At 37.7% G+C, this 20057-nt stretch overlaps 1 protein-coding gene across 2 annotated transcripts in view; it reads right to left on the reverse strand.

Moving 5' to 3' along the window:
- Nucleotides 1-20057, reverse strand: part of ANGPT1 (angiopoietin 1) — a 267927-nt gene that overhangs the window by 92727 nt on the left and 155143 nt on the right. For both annotated transcript variants that reach the window (XM_033202711.1, XM_033202712.1), the window contains exons 2-3: nt 11036-11191; nt 513-634 (exon numbers count right to left, since the gene is read on the reverse strand). In XM_033202711.1, the coding sequence (XP_033058602.1) occupies nt 513-634; nt 11036-11191 (278 nt within the window). The remainder of the gene's footprint in view (nt 1-512; nt 635-11035; nt 11192-20057) is intronic.

The following is a 20057-nucleotide window of genomic DNA, read 5'->3' on the forward strand; positions in this document are numbered from 1 at the left end:
AAACCCAAACCCTTGATCAGCTTTATAGGTAAATTATTTTCTAGAAAAAATATACATTTTCCTTCTCTCTAGTGCTATATTTCTGAATTCAGCAACCCTGTAGCTTTGTAAAAGCCTAAGAATTGGGGGGTTGAGTAGGAATTTAAGAGGCTCTATTCTCTGTTGTTACAGGTTTTGATTATACTGAAAAATGTCAATATTTTATGTCACTGAATTTAGTCATAGAATCAAATTTTTGTAGATATGGTGAGATTCGAACTACTAACCATTAGAGAAATTAATGTTAAAAGTTATAAAAAGCAACTTTCAAGAGTATCAGCAACAGTATTAATTCATTACTGACATACTAGCTGTATTTACCTTAAGGTCTCCTTTCTTTTTATATTAATATTAATTTGGCTCTATATTTCATTTTTTAAACCACCTCAACCTATTTGTTTAAGAGTTGGCAGAGAGGTGAAGGATATAAATAAGTACACACCAAAACATTTTTGGAATAAAGCAATCCTCACCTGTTTTTTTCATGGATCTTCAAGATTTCATTTGTCTGTTGAAGAAGTTGCTTCTCTAGCTTGTAGGTTGATAATGAATTCTCCAGCAGCTGTATCTCAAGTCGAGAAGTTTGATTTAGTACCTTAAGATAAAAGATGAAAATATTTCAAACTTCAATCACAAATCAATGAACGTTTTTAAGTTTTATTTTGTCTTTAAATAATATTTCTTCAAGAATAATTAAACAAATGGTTTACATTCTACCAACTAATGTTTTACATGCCTTTCAGATATTATTTTGGTTTGAGATTGAAATTGCAATTTAGGACTTTTGTGTCCTAAAACCCTAGGATATTCTCTTGTGCTAGTTGCTTCATATAGTTTATCTCCAATATCTGTAAATGCAAGATTAGTATTAAGTACAAGGTCTTAGATGTTGTGGATAATTAAGAATAACTAATAGGCATGTAAAAGATACCTACCTTGATGCATCACCTGACAAAAAACAATTAGAAATGTGCAAAAATCTCTTGACATAGTTTAGAAAAACTCATTATAACACATTTACAGAATGCCTATCACACTAGGTCATGCTAGCCCTTCTGGATATCATGACCACCTGTTGAAGGAGAAATTGTTATCATCACTTTACAAATGAGAAACCTGAGCTTCAGAGAGAAGCCCAAGTTCACACAGGAGACAAGGGAAGAGTGGGGTTTCAAACCCAGGTAGTTTTATTCTGATTCTGCTGCTCTGCAAAGAAAATTAAGGAGAGGGTGAGTCAAACCATTCTGAGGAAATGAAATGACCCAGAACCCAGATTGTATGAGAGACAGATTGTTCTCACCCTTTCAACTTCACTACTACTACTCTGGTGGTCCTCTAGAAACTGTGAAGGCTCAATTCATCTTGAATCACAATGACCCATGTGTCTAGCTGGGCCTTCTTATGACCTAAGTCTGTGAGCTGTGCACCCAAACCTATCATTCTCCAGGCAAAGAATGCACACTCCAGTCCTAGCAGATGCCTTCAAACTGTGTCAATGCCCTGTTCCTGACTCTGTCTTGTCTCTCCCTCTCTTTCCACCTTAAAGGGGGTATAAAAGGAAATAAAGAAGATAAATTAATTTAAAAAGCTCTTCACATTATTTGAAACATTTTTAAACTACCACATCTTTCCTAAAACTACTTATTTAAAAGGAGCTGGAAATACTTCTGCCAGGTCAATATCAATGTAAATTTCTTCTACAAACGATGCCATTAGAGCTGTCCTCCTCTGTAGCATCTCTAAATCTAGGATTATATCGGATGCACACAGAAAGTCTTTTCAACATATACCAACAGGGCCAGGTGTGGTGGCTCATGCCTGTACTCCCAACACTTTGGGAGGCTAGAGCAGGTGGCTTGCTTGAGCTCAGGAGTTCAAGACCAGCCTGGGCAACATGGCAAAACCCCATCTCTACAAAAACATGCAAAAATTTACTGGGCATAGTGGTGCGTGCCTGTAGTCCCAGCTACTTGGGAGGCTGAGGCAGGAGGATCACTTGAGCCCGGCAGGCAGAGTTTGCAGTGAGCCATAATTATGCCACTCCACTATAGCCTGGGTGACAGAGTGAGACCCTATCTCAAAAATAAAAATAAAAAATAAAATAAAAAGGAAAATACACCTATAGGCCCTGGGCTTGACTTGGGCTATAGGAGTTTGCAGGAGCAGGGGATGTATCTGAAGAGAGCAAGGCAGGAACTAGCCTGAGGTGAGAGAGGCAAATGCCTCAGTTGCAAAACTTGAAGGGGTGCTAGAAATCTCAGTAGTCAAGATAAGTAATATTTTAATGTAACATTTTAAAAATTTTACAATTAATGCAAGAAATTGACATTTAACAGAATATCAATTTAAAACAAAGACCGCATCTGATTCTGCACATGTCTGATTTGGTCTGAGGTGGTCTCTAGCCCTGCAAGGGGTGGAACAGGAGGGCGAGGAGGGGATGGGGCAGAGAATGGTGAGATGGAGCATTTATACTCTAAAAAAGTTTAAACTGCTATGACTCATGTATGCAGTCGTTAGTAAGGATCTGAAAGCCAGTATAAAATGTACTGCTACTAATCATATCATGTTTGTGAAAGGTTTCAGTGTTTTAAAAAACATTCTTTTCTATTCCGTATTATTTCATTTCAAAACAAACAGAATTTGAAGGTAGAGTTTGGAGTAGCTCAGAGGGGATACATGGTAGAGAACATAAACATTGGAGATACACAAGATATAACTTTCAACTATTAAACATATTATTGTCCAAGTATGATTTTATTTTTTATTGAATGACAATTTATAAAATAATGAAATAGGGAATGAAACACTTGTATGTTTTGGTGACATTTAGAACAGTGCTTGGCACAGAGACAACACTCAGTATTTGTTTATGGATACTCAATATTTGTTTATGAGGTACATTATCTCACTAAATCAAGCATATCATATGTAGTTAAATAAAATCTATTTTCTTTCTTATTCACCATACTCTCTGATCACACTTCCTGACATTCTCAGACACCAAAATTTTTAATTTCCAGAAGGCAGTAAATATTCTCCTCCATGTCCATTGAGAACAAAATGGAACCATTCATAATTGAAAATGAAGCTGTCCATATCTCAGTCTGGAGACCACTACAGTTCCCAGTTTGTCTTCCTGCTCCTACTTGCCCCAGCTCAAGTCCATTTTTCACACAGCAACCAGAGGGATCTTTTCGAACACATACATCAGATCATGCCATCTCCTTTGCAACATGCTAATGGCTTCCTTTTGCAATTAGAATGAATTCCAAAGTCCTCAGCCTGGCCTGAAAAGACCCATGTGATCAGAACCCTGTTCACTTCTTGTTTATCATGCTCCAACCACATAGTCTTCTTTCTGCCACCTTGACTCGTCAAGTTCATTCCAATCTTGGAAACTTTGCACTTGCAGTTTCCTCTGCTTGGCATGCCCACCCCTTCCCAGATGCATGGCTGATTTCTTCTCATCATCTTAGAGAGTCTCTTTCTGGCCACCTTCTTTATAGTAATACCTTCCTCACTCTTCATCACATCATCTTATTTAATTTTCTTTACAAAATTATCACTGTTGAAAACTATCATATCTGTTCACTCATTTGCTGTCTTTCTGCCCCTCCTAGGATGTCAGTTGCACAGAGGCAGGAAGGCTCATCTGGAGTCCCCTAAGCCTCCAGACCCCCCTGGGGTCCAGCACACTACAGTGCTCATAGCTGAGTTAGATGACATTCTGGGCAATGGACACTGAGCTGTCTTTCAGGCTTGAGTCATGGTCACAGAAAGGGTAACAGGGCCTACATGAATATCAAGTTAGACTTCAGTGAGGGCAGTCTAAATCTAGAGCAGCATCTGAATATGGGAAAAGGAAGGGGTCCAATATCAGAAGTCCAGGCTAAATGCCGATCTAAAGATCAGGGCAGTTTAGAGTACAAATACCAATCCCTCCTCTTGTTTCCCCATCACCTTGACCCTATTACTGCTTTATTTCAACTCTCTCCACTGATGTATTAAACTAGGTCTGAAGTGGGCAACCAAGAGAATTGCATTGCAAACTATGATAAATTGACCACTTTCTTGCCATGCGTCTATGGAATCTGCTGCTTAGCAATAATCGAAGTGTTCCATTAAAATGACAAAAGACATTTCCTTCTTAGCCTAAACACATTCCAAAAGCACATCTTTGGGGAAAAAAAGGAAAATTTTTAAATAAAGAAGAAAGAAAAAGAGTAAAGCGTATGTGAAACATGCCCCTCAAGGAACAATTTCAAGATTAAATTTTCCAAAATATACCTAAGAGTAAGAGAGACATAAAACCTGAAATTGAGGATTTATGGGCCACAGAATTTTAGTTCTTTCTTAAAAAAAAAGTAAACATTTAAAAATAAAAAGTATTAGTTTCCCAGAGAAAGTGAGCTGGAAAATTTCACCCAGCTCTCTTTAATACTTTCAAGAGTGCTTCTGATACTTTAAATTAATATTAGTGCTAAAAGTCAGAGACTGAGGTAGAAAGAAAAATCTCTTTTTTTTTAGAGACAGTGTCTCACTCTGTTGCCCAGGCTGGAATTCAGTGGCATGACCACACTCACTGCAGCCTCTTGGGCTCTGGTGAGGTGTGCCCAGCAATTTTTTACATATATGTTTTTTGGTAAAGACAGGGCTCTGCCATGTTGCCCAGGCTGGTCTCGACCTCCTGGGTTCAAGCAATCTGCCCACTTCAGCATCCTAATGTGCTGGAATTATAGGCATGAGCCAGTGTGCCTGGCCAAAAATCTCTTTCAATGAATCATTAACTTTGAAATAGGTCCTGTTTTTGGAGTTACGTTTCCTTTTGCTTTAGTTATTTTTTTTCCAAAGAAAAATCTGTAACATAAAGTATAATGCCTTGGCAATTAATTCTAACAGAAGAATGAAGGTTGATACATGCAGAAGGAATGAGAGAGTTAGAAAATCAGCATTTTGCAAAATGATTGAAGTAATTTACTTGGTTAGTAATGGGCAATGTGACAAAGTATTACCCTACAGGTTATCTGTTAATTTCCTAGGGAAAAGTGAACTATTGAGATGTGGTGATATGGAAGTTATGACCCTAACCAAGTTAAAGAACAGCATAACTAAGGGAGTGGCAATCTGGCATGTGTGTCTCCTGAAGACATGCAATAGGAAGTGACCAGTAATTCCACAGAACACCCCTGCCACAATATTCCATTCAATCTGAACAAGTCTTTAGCCTCAACTTCCAGTTTAGAGAAACCATAGGGGATTGAAGGGTAAATTAAAGGTCATAATAAAGAAATATTCAGACAAATGCTGAACATGAGATGATTTACAAAACAACCCAGTTTCTTAAGGATGTCAATATCAGGCAAAAGAAAAAGTGGAAGACTGCTCCAAATTTAAATGGACTATTAAATCTTGAGAAACAAAACTCCTATAAAAGTTTTAGTGGAAAAATGAGAAAATATGAATGTAGAAATTAGATAATCTTAGGGAATTATTGTTCATCTTAGTTGTGATGTAACATATAATTAATATATATAGCTATTACATAATATTCTCTATTTATATTATATATAAATATATTTTATTTATAATAGTAATACCATCATTGTATATGTATATATTATAATATGATAATATAACCCTACATTATCTTTATAATATAATAACCACCTCATTTGGTTACAGAGTTTGATAGAGATAGTACTTATATTACAGACACAGAATTGTGGATAGAAATAAATCTCCCAAAACAGCTAACGCTCAGTAGAGTCAGAATGCAACCGGATAGTCTATCTCCAGAGTCTGGATTGTTTCCCATAGGCTTATCATGTAGCTGTAAATAAGCAGCTTCTCTCTGGTTAGTGACACCCTCTAGTCCCTAACAACTGCTACCAAAATGGTTTCTTTCAAGTAACCATGAGGTCTTCTGCTTGTTGTGGCTGATAGCATCCAACTCTCTCTCGCTGCCCCTGCCCCCTAAATTAGCACCATGAGTAAGGAAGATGTCCAAATTTCTTATGCTTTTCAGAGTATGGAAAAGAAAAACAAACAAAAAAACCCAAAAAACAAAAAACCATTCACTCAATGTTCTTAGTTGGGTCAGACATCTTTGCAGTAGACTGCTTCTGTTCAAATTCCTCTTCCGATCCATCAGCTATTTGTGGGTGCCTATTACCATCAACACACAAGCCTTAGCATATTGTCCTCAGGCTTGGTGACATTGGGCTGAAACCTGCAGAGATTAAGGGACTAAAACTTAGTTTTATTCACAAGTATTTATTGAGAGCCTATGCACCAGTCCTGTTCTAAATCCTGTTGATAGAGCAATGAACAAGAACAAGACAAAAAAAACCCCTCGCTTCTTAGGAATTTACATCCTAGTGCAGGAGTTGGTCAGATTTTTCTGTAAAGGCCCAGATAGTAAACATCTTAGGCTTGGTGGGCCAAATGGTCTCTGGTATAACAATTTAGCTCTGCCATTTTAGTGAAATAGCAGCCACAGACAACATATAAATATATGAGTGCAGCTGTGTCCAATAAAACTTTATCTACAAAATAAGATGGCTGGTCAAATTTGACCTGTGGGCCATAGGCTGCTGAGCCCCCTCCTAGTGGCTTATCAAATACTTTTCCTAAACCTTGTAAGAAAATTAATTACAAGATATTTTGCTTAAGTGACCCACTAAAAAGTTTGTTTCATAATTTCCATTAAACCAAAATTAAAAGTGTATTCAACTGTTTCTTATTAAGACAGAGATATAGCAGCTCAACTTTGAGAGCTGCCCTTTGAGAGTAGATATAAGAAGAAATCTGTTTACACCTAAAGATTCGTGCTCATTGAACAAACTGTTTCTGAACTGCCTAACACACACACACACACACACACACACACACACACGTATATATATATTTAAAGATAGGGTCTTGCTCTATCATCCATGCTGGAGTGCAGTGGTGTGATCATAGCTCACTGTAACTTTGAACTTCCTAGGCTCAAGGGATCCTCCAGCCTTAGCCCCCTGAGTAACTAGGCTACAGGCATGCATTACTATGCCTGGCTTTTTTTTTTTTTTTTTTTTTGTGTGTGTGTGTGTGTGTAGAGATAGTATCTTGCTATGTTGCCCAGGCTGCTGTCAAACTCCTGGGCTCAAATCATTTTTCCATCTGGCTGTCCCCTACAGTGCTGGGATTTTAGGTGTAGGCCTCCATACCTGGCTTGCCTTATATTTCTAATGAGTGCTATTGAGGTACAAATGGCACATGTGATCATTTGTGATGTCTGAAAGGATGATTAAATGGGATTAAACATGCAGGAAATATATTAGGGGAAATGCCCATGAGGAAAAATTGGGAGGAAGCCAGAGGAGGTTTGGAGAGGCTTCAGACTGGGATGCTGGTCTAATTGCAGGAAAGAGGAGAGGGAAGGAAGAAGAGTTGGGTGGAAGTCTTATCCCTCAAGGCAACCATGCAACAGTTCCAGCAAAGCTGATGAAGAGCCCCTAGCCAAAGTCATGTGTCAGTGGACTTCTACAGCTCCCAGGAGCAGGCCTACATATCCCTGCCACAATGAGTGGAAGTGACTGCTGGAAATTGTGGTCTCTGCACCAACACAGCAATGGATTTCAGAGCACAGCCATTGGCGAGCAGTGGTCAGTTATACTTCCCACAGTAGGAGATTGGAAAGGTACATCTTTAAGGCTGTGAGGAAGGGCTCCACAGATCATTAATTTGACTGAAAAGAAAGAAATGACTTAGAACTGTTTTGCCACATTAACTCAAACTCATGAAAGTAAAGACTGCTTTACTTGTTGCATTCTAATAGGACCCATTAAAACATCTTACATAAGGAAGCACCCAAAGACAGGAGTGATTGCTCATGTCTGTAATCCAAGCACTTTGGGAGGCCAAGGCAGGTGAATTGCTTGAACCTATGAGGTCAAGACAAGCCTGGGCAACATAGCAAGACCTGGTCTCTGCAAAAAATAAAGAAGTTAGCTGAGCATGGTGGCACACACCTGTAGTCCCAGCTGCTCATGACGCTGGAGTGGGAGGATCACCTGAAACCTGAAGGTTGAGGCTGCAGTGAGCACTGATCAGTCACTGCACTCCAGCCTGGGTGACAGAGTGAGACTCTATCTCAAAAAATAATAATAAATGATAATAAGGAAATAAACATAGGATGGTACATCATCTACCTTATAGAATTCATTATTATTATTAAATAGCTAATATATGTAAAATTATTTAGAACTGAGCCAAGCATGGATTATTAGAGGTAAAATTTAAGGCGATTTGTTTGTCTGTTAATTTCCCCCAAAACCAAATTTGCCTGAGAAAGAAGTGAGAAATAGAATGACACTACAGGAAGTGACATGAATAATTCCTCAAACAAACCCCTTCATATTGTACTCTTGGAAAGAGGAACTTGAAGGCAAAGAGATATTGGTACAAACTGATAACAGAGTGAGAAAAACACTGCAAGCCAGACTAAGGGGGAAGGAAAAGGCATGGTGGTAGTTTCTAATTATTGCCACAATGGCCTGCAGTGTTATTCAGGTGTGGTCATTACTGGTATCTTTTCTGATCATGATACTTTTTTGAGCACAGGAGGATCTTAAAATGCTGTGGAGTGAACCTGTGGCTTTCCACATTTTGTTAAATTGTAAATCTAGAAGGTCAGCAGAAGACTAGAAAGCAATAAGTTAATTATTTTATAACATAATCGTGTGAAAGCTAGGGCACTAAAATGTATTGGAAAGACATTGTCATGAGTTCCTGAAATAAACTGAGGACCTGAAGTCAGTTTTAGGAAAAGTAACCCTTACCAGTGTGAAGCCATGTTAGATGAATATAGGAGGAAAACCATGAGAGCACACCTGGAGAGCACAGAAGGATCTACTGGTTTATAAATGCTTATTATAACTGAATAGAGTGTATGGAGGTTAAGAAATAATTCAGATTACTTTTGTAAACTTGGCTCTGAATCAGGATTTGAGTTCACTTGAGTGGTTATGTCTAAGCAGAACATGTCCTGTCGCAATAGTTCAAATAAGTAGCACGAGGGTATACATTTACATATGACAAGTTTGAAGCATCACAACTACAAATAGCATAGGCAATTGGAAGACATGAAAACAAAAGGAATAAAACACATAGGATTCCCTTCTTAAGGCAGGGCATTTGAGCCATTGTTGTCCTTTTCTACTTTCCTCTTATTGCTACTCGTGATGAATTTGTGATTTTGGAAATGTTTTCTGGGTTTCAGCTATCTCAAAATTGTTCTCGCTGTATTTAATAAACTTTCATTGGTCTTTAATAGTAAGTTTTAACTACTTCATATAGGGAGTAGTGATTCTTTTTCATTGAATTTTCTGTACCATTTTCAATAAAGTACACATCTTCTAGCCTTAAGGATGCAGAACAATTTATCTCTTAATACCTTACACAGCATGCATCTTAACAGTTTGGAGATTAACATACTAACAATGGGACACTTTTTTCCCCACAACTCCAATTCCTAGGTAGAAAGAGATCAAAAAACAACCCAAGGTACAGTGTTTTTGGGGATAAAAAAATTACACAAGACCCTTCCATGTGTTCCATAAAAGTTATTGTATTAGAAACTTATACAAATTTCAAATATGCAATTAAGTAGGATATATTGTGCATTTGTTTTTGAACATGAGAGTATTTTATAGGAGAGGGTGAGCATTCTGTTCTAATAAAATAAGATAAATAATACAGTCACATTATTTATACCACAAGAAACCAGGGTGCATATATGATCAAACTTACTGTGATAATGAATGATTAGACAAAGTCTTGTAATTTTCAGGGACAATATGTAGTTCCACCCATCTCCCATGTTCATCTGATGCTGATGGGCAGCAAAGCTCAAGTGAATCATTGCTCCAATGTAGTCAATACTTAAGTTCTTATTCAATTAGTTAATTATTAGTGTTACTATTCAAGGGGGATAGAAAAGAAATGAGTATCCTGGAGTTTGAATCCCAGATTTTACACACTAGCTGCATGAATATGAGAAATCACTCAAGCTAGTGACTTCTAGCTAAAAGATCTATCTGCTCTAAGTGATTTTCATAAAAACCATTCGTGCAGAGGAAGTTGCATTATATAAAATGTTTTATCTGTATCAATTACCATTGTTATTTTTCTTTAAATACCAACCTATCTGTGATGCCAATAACACAAATGAAATCAAATAAAAATCATGTTGCACCTTGTTTTTGAATGTATATATTTCAGCTTTCATGTTAGAAATCAACTACTTTGGGATAGAATTATCCCTTGGGTTTCAGCATGGTAACTGGAATAATGATTTTCATGGCTAAAAGGGAACAAAGAGACAATTAAAAATGACAGTCATCAAAATGATAGTCATCAAAAATGATATTTGCTATTTGCCAGTAAACTGTGATGGCGTGTTTGTGACAGTGGTGATGAAAGGGCATCCCTAGTTTTTACTCAGCGTTCAAATAAGTACGTCATTGGCCTTAATAGGTAGATATATGTATATACACGCATATTCCTGATAGCTTCATTTGGAATTTTCCTTTCTATCTGCTGAATGCAAAAACCATCTGCAGGTGCCCTTATGGCTACAGCATTACCAGAGACAAAAAAAAAAAAAATGGTCAAAAATGCAAAACAAACACACCAATCTACCCAAATAGTTACTTTGTTTGACACATATCGTATCACAGTTGGTAGCTGCAGTACTTATTTGAATTCAAACATTGATGAGGTCCTTTACTGGCCCTGTTTTTGCAAACATATGCAAAGCTAAATATACCAACCCTCATTAGATCAAAAGAAACACGCATAGCATGTCAGGCAGTCATTGTTGTTATTACCAATAAACAAAAATGTATGTTTCCCAAATCACAGTGCTGAAATGTGCTCTGTGTTTATGGAGCAAGCTAAAGAAAAAAAATCTTCCTGGTTGAGTCTGTGGACTCTGGCCCTGGGGGTGTACCTGGGTCTCAACATCTGTCAGCTTTCTGGTCTGCTCTGCAGTCTGAGACAGCAGGCTGGTTCCTATCTCCAGCATGGTAGCCGTGTGGTTCTGAACTGCATTCTGCTGTATCTGGGCCATCTCCGACTTCATATTTTCCACAATGTAATTCTCAAGCTGCAAGAGATAAAGGACAAAACATATCACATTATAAGCAAAGCCTCCCAGCTGGGGCCTGTAATATTTACAATGACAAAACAAGACACAGCTGGCAAATCAGCCATCTGGCGGGGATCCTCTGCATCTCTGGGAGTAGGAGAAATGGGAGCAGAGCACACAGGAATCCAGTTGTCAACAAATTCCTAATATACCGATAATATATTTATAATAATCCCAATCGTAAGGACAATTTGTACTTGGATCACACTTTCTCATTGTTGACATTATCCATTTAGCCTTTATAGCAAAGATGTATCACAGTCAGCTTTATTGTTCTGTTTCTTTTATAGATGAAAAAATAGAATCAGAGAGGGCCAGTGATAAACCCAAGGTTGTTGAGCAAGAATGCAGCCAAATTCCCATGCTAATTTAAATCGAATTATTGGTGCTCTGGTTTTTCCGTTACACCATACTGACCACTTATCTCAGAAAAATTCAGCCTCCTGCTTCCATTTTTGTAATGATAAATAAAAGATCACACTGCTTTGGGGGAATGGGATGAGGAGTGGGAGGAAGGATGATGTCCAAAACAAAAACCTTTAAAGGAATATTAAAATATAGGCAATGATGTATGAAATGAGCTTCAAAGCCTGAGAGGTGGCTATAATCATTCTCTGTGCTCCTTTGCAAGCTCAAAAAAAAGGTACTGAAAGTACAACCCATATACCCCTTCTTGCTTTGGGTAATATTTAGTCCTTTATGGTGCCATCTTAGAGAACAGTATAGTGCTAAAATAAATGGTGCCATAGGAACCACGGAGAATTATGAGGTGCCTTACTGCAAGGGAGGCTATTAGGTACCTGGGAGAATAAAGCTGAACATATCCATTGTTTGAAAAATACAAAAGAAACCTGTACCTCCCTGTCAGTGCACTTAATTCCTCCACCACTGTGTGATCACTACATTTTATTACTCAATTACACATATAGGGAAATTGCATCCTAGAGAAGTCAGGTCCAAGGCCACACACCACAAAAACAGTCAGACTTGGACTTGAGCAATGAAGTCCTTAACTCTCATACCAACACTTTCAACCACTTGATAGCTCTGCCAAGTCGTGCTTCACAAGCTGGGTTCCAAATCATTAACAGCTACGTGATTTTTACTGATTTAGTGAACCATAATACATCCACTATCTCATAATCCATCGTAAAATTATTATCATGTAATAAATATAGTCTAAATGTAAATTCCCCTTTGTAAAGCTTTGGCAGCTCACTCACTAACATCATCCCTTATTTCTATTTATCAAACACGAATCTGTCCCATGCTAACGAAAATGAGTTTTCAATCAAACTCATATTACCATTAATACATCCTAAATTCATTCTTGGTCAATATAACATAATTCCCCTTCATTCTTTTTCCCCCAAATTAGACATAGGAGGAAAAAAAAATTCAACCTATAAAAGTTTATTATAAAACAAATACAAAATATATTAGAATAAATCTCTGAAAATTATCAAAATGTGAGGCCTGTAGGCCAAATCTTGACTTTACTCCAATTGAACTAACATATTTAAACAACAAGAGGCAAGTAGAGAAAAAGAGGGTATGACAGCATAATAAAAATCTGTCATTTTGGATTCCACATCCTATGTTCCCTTTTTCCTAATAGCATTCCTTAACTTTCTTTTGGGAAGTTATCTTTTTGCCCTTCAGAACAAATGCTTTTGGTAGAGTTGTCCCACCCCAGCATCACGAATGAGTACAGGTTCTAACTTGGCAAGTCAGAATGTTCTGCTCTTACTTCATAAGTGTGAATTGCTCAAGAATGGAAAGACGTCACAAGAAAGGCCATTAGCCTCAGTTCTGAAATTTTATCAAACTCGTTTACAAAATAACTTTGTTTTCCTCTGTGGTTAATAAGCTGGTGACATATGCCCAATACAGTTGATGCCCGATTTTGCCACCACAAAACCAGAGCCACACAAGAATGAAGCTGACTCAGAAAGATAGATGTTAGATAGGGAGATAGATAGATAGACAGACAGATCAATCGATCTATGTACATACATAGATACCTGGATGTATACATAGATAGACACAGAGTCAGGTGATACCTTTTGAGCACCTGGACCTAGCTATATTTTTGGTTAGTTCCACCCTTGGACATTCAGTTGTAAGATGCATGATCTAACAGTCTCCCATTGAGCAGCCAACCTTTTTTCCCCTTCAATCACATTGATTTAGATTTTTAACACTTACAACCAAGATTTTAGATTATTACCTTTGATCAATGTTTAGCAGAAGAAATTTCAGGCAGGAAAACATTAACAGTATGTTCCTTACTTTTCCAAGGAATTTGAGGTTATACATAAGTGTATGTATCTTAAAAATTACAGATATGTCTCCACTATAAAGATAATAGCTATCATTCATAGCTGACAGTTATCAATTGCCTACTATGCAACAGGCACTGAGCTACATGTTTTCCTTTTATTATCACACTTAAATCTCACAATTATGTATGTTATAGTTGCTGTGTAGATGAGACTATTGAGGCACAGAAACCCCCAAACAACTTGCTCAAGAACAAGCAAGAACTCAACCCGCAGCTCCAAAATCCATGTTGTTAACCTCTAACCTATTTAGCCTATAGCACTGCTTCATTATGCTATGCATTTTATTATGTAGCTCTTAAAGCTTGAGTGTTCATTAAAACTATGTGGGGAGAATTTTAAAATGCAGATGGAGGTACAACATACCAGAAATCTTTAAGGTCATGTACTGGGAAACTGTACATTTTATAAAGCTTCCCAATGTAATTCTTATTCAGATAAAGACTCAGTGCATCTCAAAGTGTGGTCCATAGAATAACTGCCTGTATGAGACCTGCTTGTGAATAGCCATGAAATGAGGAGTTTGCACTAGGATGTAAATTGTCTATGTCACTAAGCACACTGTTTAGTTCGTTCACCTGATGTATATATATACAAACACACATGCAAGACTTTCTCAATGAAGAAAGTGATGCTCTAGTTTGTATTCTGGTGCAAACTTCTTAACGTTTCCTAAATGACAGCAATGTCCTTGAGTAACACTGATTTAAACCATCAAATTTACTTTGAAATATCAGATTTCCTGCTTATTGAGAAATCTGGCTTTCTATGCAAATTTTCCTCCTGAGAGAGTTCACTGATTAGTGAACTCTAATACAAAATCTGCTTGATAATTGTACATCATTTTCTTATGCCGTTGGCTAGCAGGAGTCTGTTCCCAGAGTTTGACTTGCTCCAGGTGTAATAACAATCATGTACCCTAGTCTTCACAGGGAGGACACCCTCAGCATAGGTGGCTACATCAAGGTTCAGTCTTTTTGTATCAGCTGTTGACCATTCTGTACTATTGTGCTTTCTGTAACTATAAAGGTTGACACCAGCAAAGCAAAATAACTATTTCATGCTAGCATTCATCGCAACCATAAAGTGCCTCTCAGTTCTGCTGACCCTGTTGTAGAAATAAAGTAAGTCTCCAACCTATACTAAAATGTTCATTTAGGCTGCCATGATGAGTAGCATGAATATAGCTCTAGTTAATTATTTTTTAATCAAATGGGGCTGCCTTCTCCAGGAGTAACTGCCTTTTAATGCAAAATCTAATGGCACACTTAAGTAGCAAGAACCAGATGTAGTTGATTTAAAGGCTGAAGCAGGAGGCAGAAGTCAAATATACAATGTGTGATTAATAAGGAGGACTGCTTTCATCTTATCTCTAAACATCCTCTGTAGATCTATAACTGTGAAATCCATCTTGATGTGCCATAGCAGCCAGGTTCAGAAAAGATTTGTAACAAATTTGATTGTCTTCATATATTCGCTACTGGTTTTAAAATATGTTTACAGAAAATGACAGCTACTTTAAGGATCAATATTTTATAAACATCTAAGATGTGAATTTTAAGCTTAGAAGTTGCTGATCACAAGAGCTAATGAGTTATAATGTAGGAGTCTCTAAATCTGAATCATGAAATTATTTGAGTATACTGCCGTGCCAGAGTTTTATAAATTATTGGCCAAAATACTAGGAAGAGGATTGTGGAATGCGATTTGAATTGAAATGACAAACAATAAATGATGACTTTCAAGGAAAAAAATGTTGCATTTGTAAAGTGATTTAATATTTGCATAGCCTTTGTACACATTGTCTGACTTGATCCTTACACCAAACTTACAAGGAGAGAATTGATTCCATTTTATAGTTTAAAAATTTGAGGCCTTCAGTGACTTTGTAGAAATCAAAGAAAAATCAGACATCAAAGAAAAATCTCAGCTCTATCTTCTGATGTTCTACTAGCCTCAGAGTTGTGGGGAGTGTTCTGTTATTGGACTAGCTGCCTGGATGATTGGTTGACTGATAATTTCAATTTTAGTCAGCTATTGCATGTTCATCATTATAATATATTATAATATTTATAATATTTATTCCTTTGAGAAAAAAATGTATCATTAGAGGGTGCTTACTTTCACTTGGCTTCACCACAGTGGTGACCAAGTTAATTTGAGGTGGGATGAGAAGCCCTAGGGCCAGGTATGTGGAAAGCTTACTTTGTCAGTACTTCTAATAGAAGGGAATCATTAAAAACCCTCTCATTAGTTCTTACCTTTTTTTCTTAGTAACATAAGTTTATTTTGCTCTGCTTATTCTATTTCTTGCCAACCATTGTAAAATACAACACAGGGAATAACAATAATACACAAAGCCTCTACAAAGGCTAGATATGTACCAGCTTTTAGAAATACGCGGTTCATCGAATCTTTAGAAGAATCCAGGTCCTGTAAGTATTATTTTCCTCATTTCACTGATGTCTAAACAGAGGCTCATGGAAGTTAAGTAAATTGTCTAAGATCACACAGTGGGTTGTTGGCAGAGCTGGTATATTGTTTTGAGGCTAGATTTCCCAGTAGCTCCATTCTGAAGGAATGTCACTCATCAAACACAAGCATATTATTACCAATGTCAAAAACAAATTCTGATAATACACTATATTCCTGCACAATATATGTAAAAATGAAAGCTTCAGAAATGATGAGGTGAAACTTGTTCAAAGATTGATCATTTTTTAATTTATACATTTGCATATTGATTGATGGCTGTAATATCTTAGGAGGAAATATTACCCATGGTGAGAAAGCAAATATCCAGCCAACTGTATGAAAAGTCTTAGTGTTAAGTAGGCAAAGAAAACATATTTTTAAGAAGGTAATATAATCAGCCATTTGTAGTTCTCTCATAAATCACGTACCCCTGTCTTTTGCCCAATGAGCAGGGGAGAATCGATGTTATCATTCTTCGTCATGAGAGAGAATTTTGGGAGAGCTTTTACTAGACTCTCAAAACCCTTGGGGGCTTCAGGTTCATGAGAACCAAAATCTGTGTGAGATTATGACATGTCTTGTATGTGACATGCATTCTGTATCATTTCACTTCAAGAGACCACTTCAAGGGGTCTCTTATACCAGAGCATATCTTAAAGCACAAAGAATATAATTTCTCCACGTAATTCTTAAGCAAATAACATTTTAAACCCTATAAAAATTGACAAAGGCATTGCTTGCTTAAAATATGGTGCAGATTAAATGGACCCTCATTGGATGTTGGTGCATATGGTATTACTCAGTTATGGCAAAACAACCATGAAATAAAGCAAAAGGGTAAATATGGGAAAGCAATAAAAAGGTAAAACAATGCAAAAAATGCCTTAAATGTTGATGGTTTTATCTAATCTCGTTCCATAAATCAATGGCAATATGAAAATGCAATGATATCTAGGTTTATGGCCTTATTTAAAAAAAAGACAGCTGAAGCCAAGTATATTATTTTCAGGGATTTCTATTCTTAGATCTCCCAATATACTATTTCTTTTATGAAATGGAGAAATATAACTGTCTTTTTAGACAATAGATCTATTTAGCTAACATTTAAAATGGTTTCTGTACTAATACACATGCCATGGATCCCATTTCTCATTTTGATATCTGAAAGGATATTTACTATTTATGGAAGAAAGAAAACCATTAGTACAAGAGAGCCGAAAGAGGCATTAAATATTATGAGCTGCAAGGATCTCGTTTTATAGATGTGGTGACTGAGGTTCAGAGAGGTTATAGAAACCAAGGTGAAACAGCTAATCAATGTCAGATGTCAGGTCGTGGTCTCTCTGTATGTGGGAAGCCCAGGCTCACATCGCTAGGCTGCGCCAACAGCAATGACTGTCAGTATCTTAGACCCACCCAATATTTCTTTTCCAGTTCTCGGGTTCCTGCTACTTGCTTTGCCTTTGTTGACTCCTGATTTGGATCTCCCCTTTCGCCATCTCATGCTCCACTCACATTAGGGGTCTTGACTTCCTTTGCTGGACTCTGTTCTTGCTTCCTACCATTGATACCCATCAGCTGCCCCCTGGTCACTGAGCCTCAGCAACCCCTTGACTGTTCTCCTTCAGAGGCATCACCTCCTACATGGCAAAAACAGAACCAAATTCTAAAATTAGTTCAGGCTTATCACCCCCTGTGTCAGTTCAGTTTAGTCTTAGCATATATGTGTAAGTGTGTTCTGTGTACAAAGCCTGGTGCCAAATACTACAAGTACAAAGAGTTGAGTCTAGTAGGAAATAGAAACATGTGAATGAGTCATTTCAATAGAGTTGGTGAATGGAGTCTGCCTCTGACTATGTTTCTTTCTGTAAATATTCTTTCTGCTTGATAGGGAGATGCCCTCAGATACTGACATTAATAATGTCAGTGGATGTTTGTTACTCAGCCTCCAAGGGAATAGTAACAACATCCCATTGAGGCATATGTAGAAGCTATCAAGGGCAACCCAGAAAATCCCACAGGAACAAATTCTCTTGCCACTGCTTTTTTTGGTAATGATTCTTGTGGGACCACATATTTGTGGCTGCTGAAAGTTGCCAAAGTCATTTACATTGCTCCCAGAGTTGGGCCAGGACCCAGGAAAGTCATTCTCTCTTTGTATAAGTAAATGTCTCCTGTGCCAAAACACATTTTACTAACCTGGCACCTCTCTTCTACACTTACCTTCTCACGCTAGTAAAATGTCAGAGTCATGGAACCTCAAGCAAATCAGTATGTCTGCTTAATTTTTCCCTTTACCTTTTTTTAAAAGGCACATGGCATATAAAAAGCACATTCAGCCTTGAGTCAGGATATCTGCATTTTAATCCAGGTACTATCATTGATATACTCTGTGAATTTGGAGAAATCACTTAAGCAATTTGGGTTTAAGTTCTTCATCTATGAAATAAAGGGCTGGATTCAATCATTTCTAATGACTCACTAAGCTCTCAAACTCCTTGATTTAAAACTTCCTTTATAAAGTACAAGAGTCTATAGGGTTTGAATTTTAATTTCTTATTGAAAATTGAAATCTGAATGTATATATCCATAAAATATAACATGCATATCCTTAATGGCAGTAAAGAAACAATGATACTAGAAACAATAGCAAAGCCCTGGACTGGATCACGTCTCCATAGCAGGCACATCTGTTTTAAGATAAAGAACTAGAATCTCTGAATTGCTTAATCCCCAGGCACCATTCTGTCCCAAATATATTCCTTGTCTTTCTCCAACACAACTTGGTTTTCTATCGATGATTGTTATCACAATGAATGGTACCATTACCACCTATCTGTTTATCCAAGCCACAGGGAATCACTTTGATTAGTCTTTTCCTTCTTTTTCTACGTTAAATCCACACCAGACTGTGTTGCTGGTTTGTTTGTTTGTTTGTTTGTTTTTGAGAGGGAGTCACACTTTGTCACCCAGGCTGGAGTGCAGTGGGGCAATCTCAGCTCATTGCAACCTTCGCCTCTGGAGTTCAAGCGATTTCCGGCCTCGGCCTCCTGAGTAGCTAGGATTATAGGCACAAGCCATTGCGCCCAGCTAATTTTTGTATTTTTAGTAGACATAGGGTTTTGCCATGTTGGCCAGGCTGGTCTCGAACTCCTGACCTCAGGTGACCCACTCCCCTGAGTCTCTGAAAGTGCTGAGATTATAGGCATGAGCCACCATGCCCTGCTGGCTGCCATCTCTTGAAGGCTGCCTAGGTCCATCCCTCTCCTGCTTCCCTCTCTCCCTACTAATATCGCTTTATACCCACAGTCACTGACTAAGGTCAGACTCTCATTTTTCTTCTGGATTTGTTAATGGCCCCATAACTGGTCTTCTGACTCCAGACTTGCCTCTTCCAAACCATCATCCGTGCTATCGCCAGTGGGATCAATCTAAAGCACAGATTTGGCTTTGTCATGTCACTGCTCAAACTCTTTCAGTAGCTTCTACTACCTGCAGATAATGTCACAACACTGTATTTGTCATAGATGATTCTTGACAATCTGGACACTGCTTCTCCCACCCTACATGTACTTTATGCTCCAGACACACCAAATGACCACAATATTTTCATTTCACTAAGCACACACTCTTTTTGACTCATGTCTTTGTATTGCTCCGACTGGAATGCTTCTTTTCCCCTTCATTCTCCCTTTTCTTGGGCTAGGTCCTATTTTTCAAAACTCAGTTCAAGCTTTTCCTCCTCTAGGAAGCCTCTCATCAATCTTCTTTCTGTAATACCCTTCCTTTCTACTTCTAGAGCAAACTGTGCCTCTGTCTTTCATAATAGCCTTGCTCACCACCCTTCCTTTCTACTTCTAGAGCACACTGTGCCTCTGTTTTTCATAATAGCTGTGCTCCACCCCAGTACAAGTTCCTTAAGTACAAGCACTACCTGGTTCAACTTGGTATCACTTCCTTTCACTGCCTGGCACATAATGGGGCCTCAATACCATTTTGATAAATAA

The sequence above is a fragment of the Trachypithecus francoisi genome, unplaced genomic scaffold (genome assembly GCF_009764315.1).
Source record: "Trachypithecus francoisi isolate TF-2019V2 unplaced genomic scaffold, Tfra_2.0 Lachesis_group7, whole genome shotgun sequence".
Taxonomy (NCBI): Eukaryota; Metazoa; Chordata; class Mammalia; order Primates; family Cercopithecidae; genus Trachypithecus; species Trachypithecus francoisi.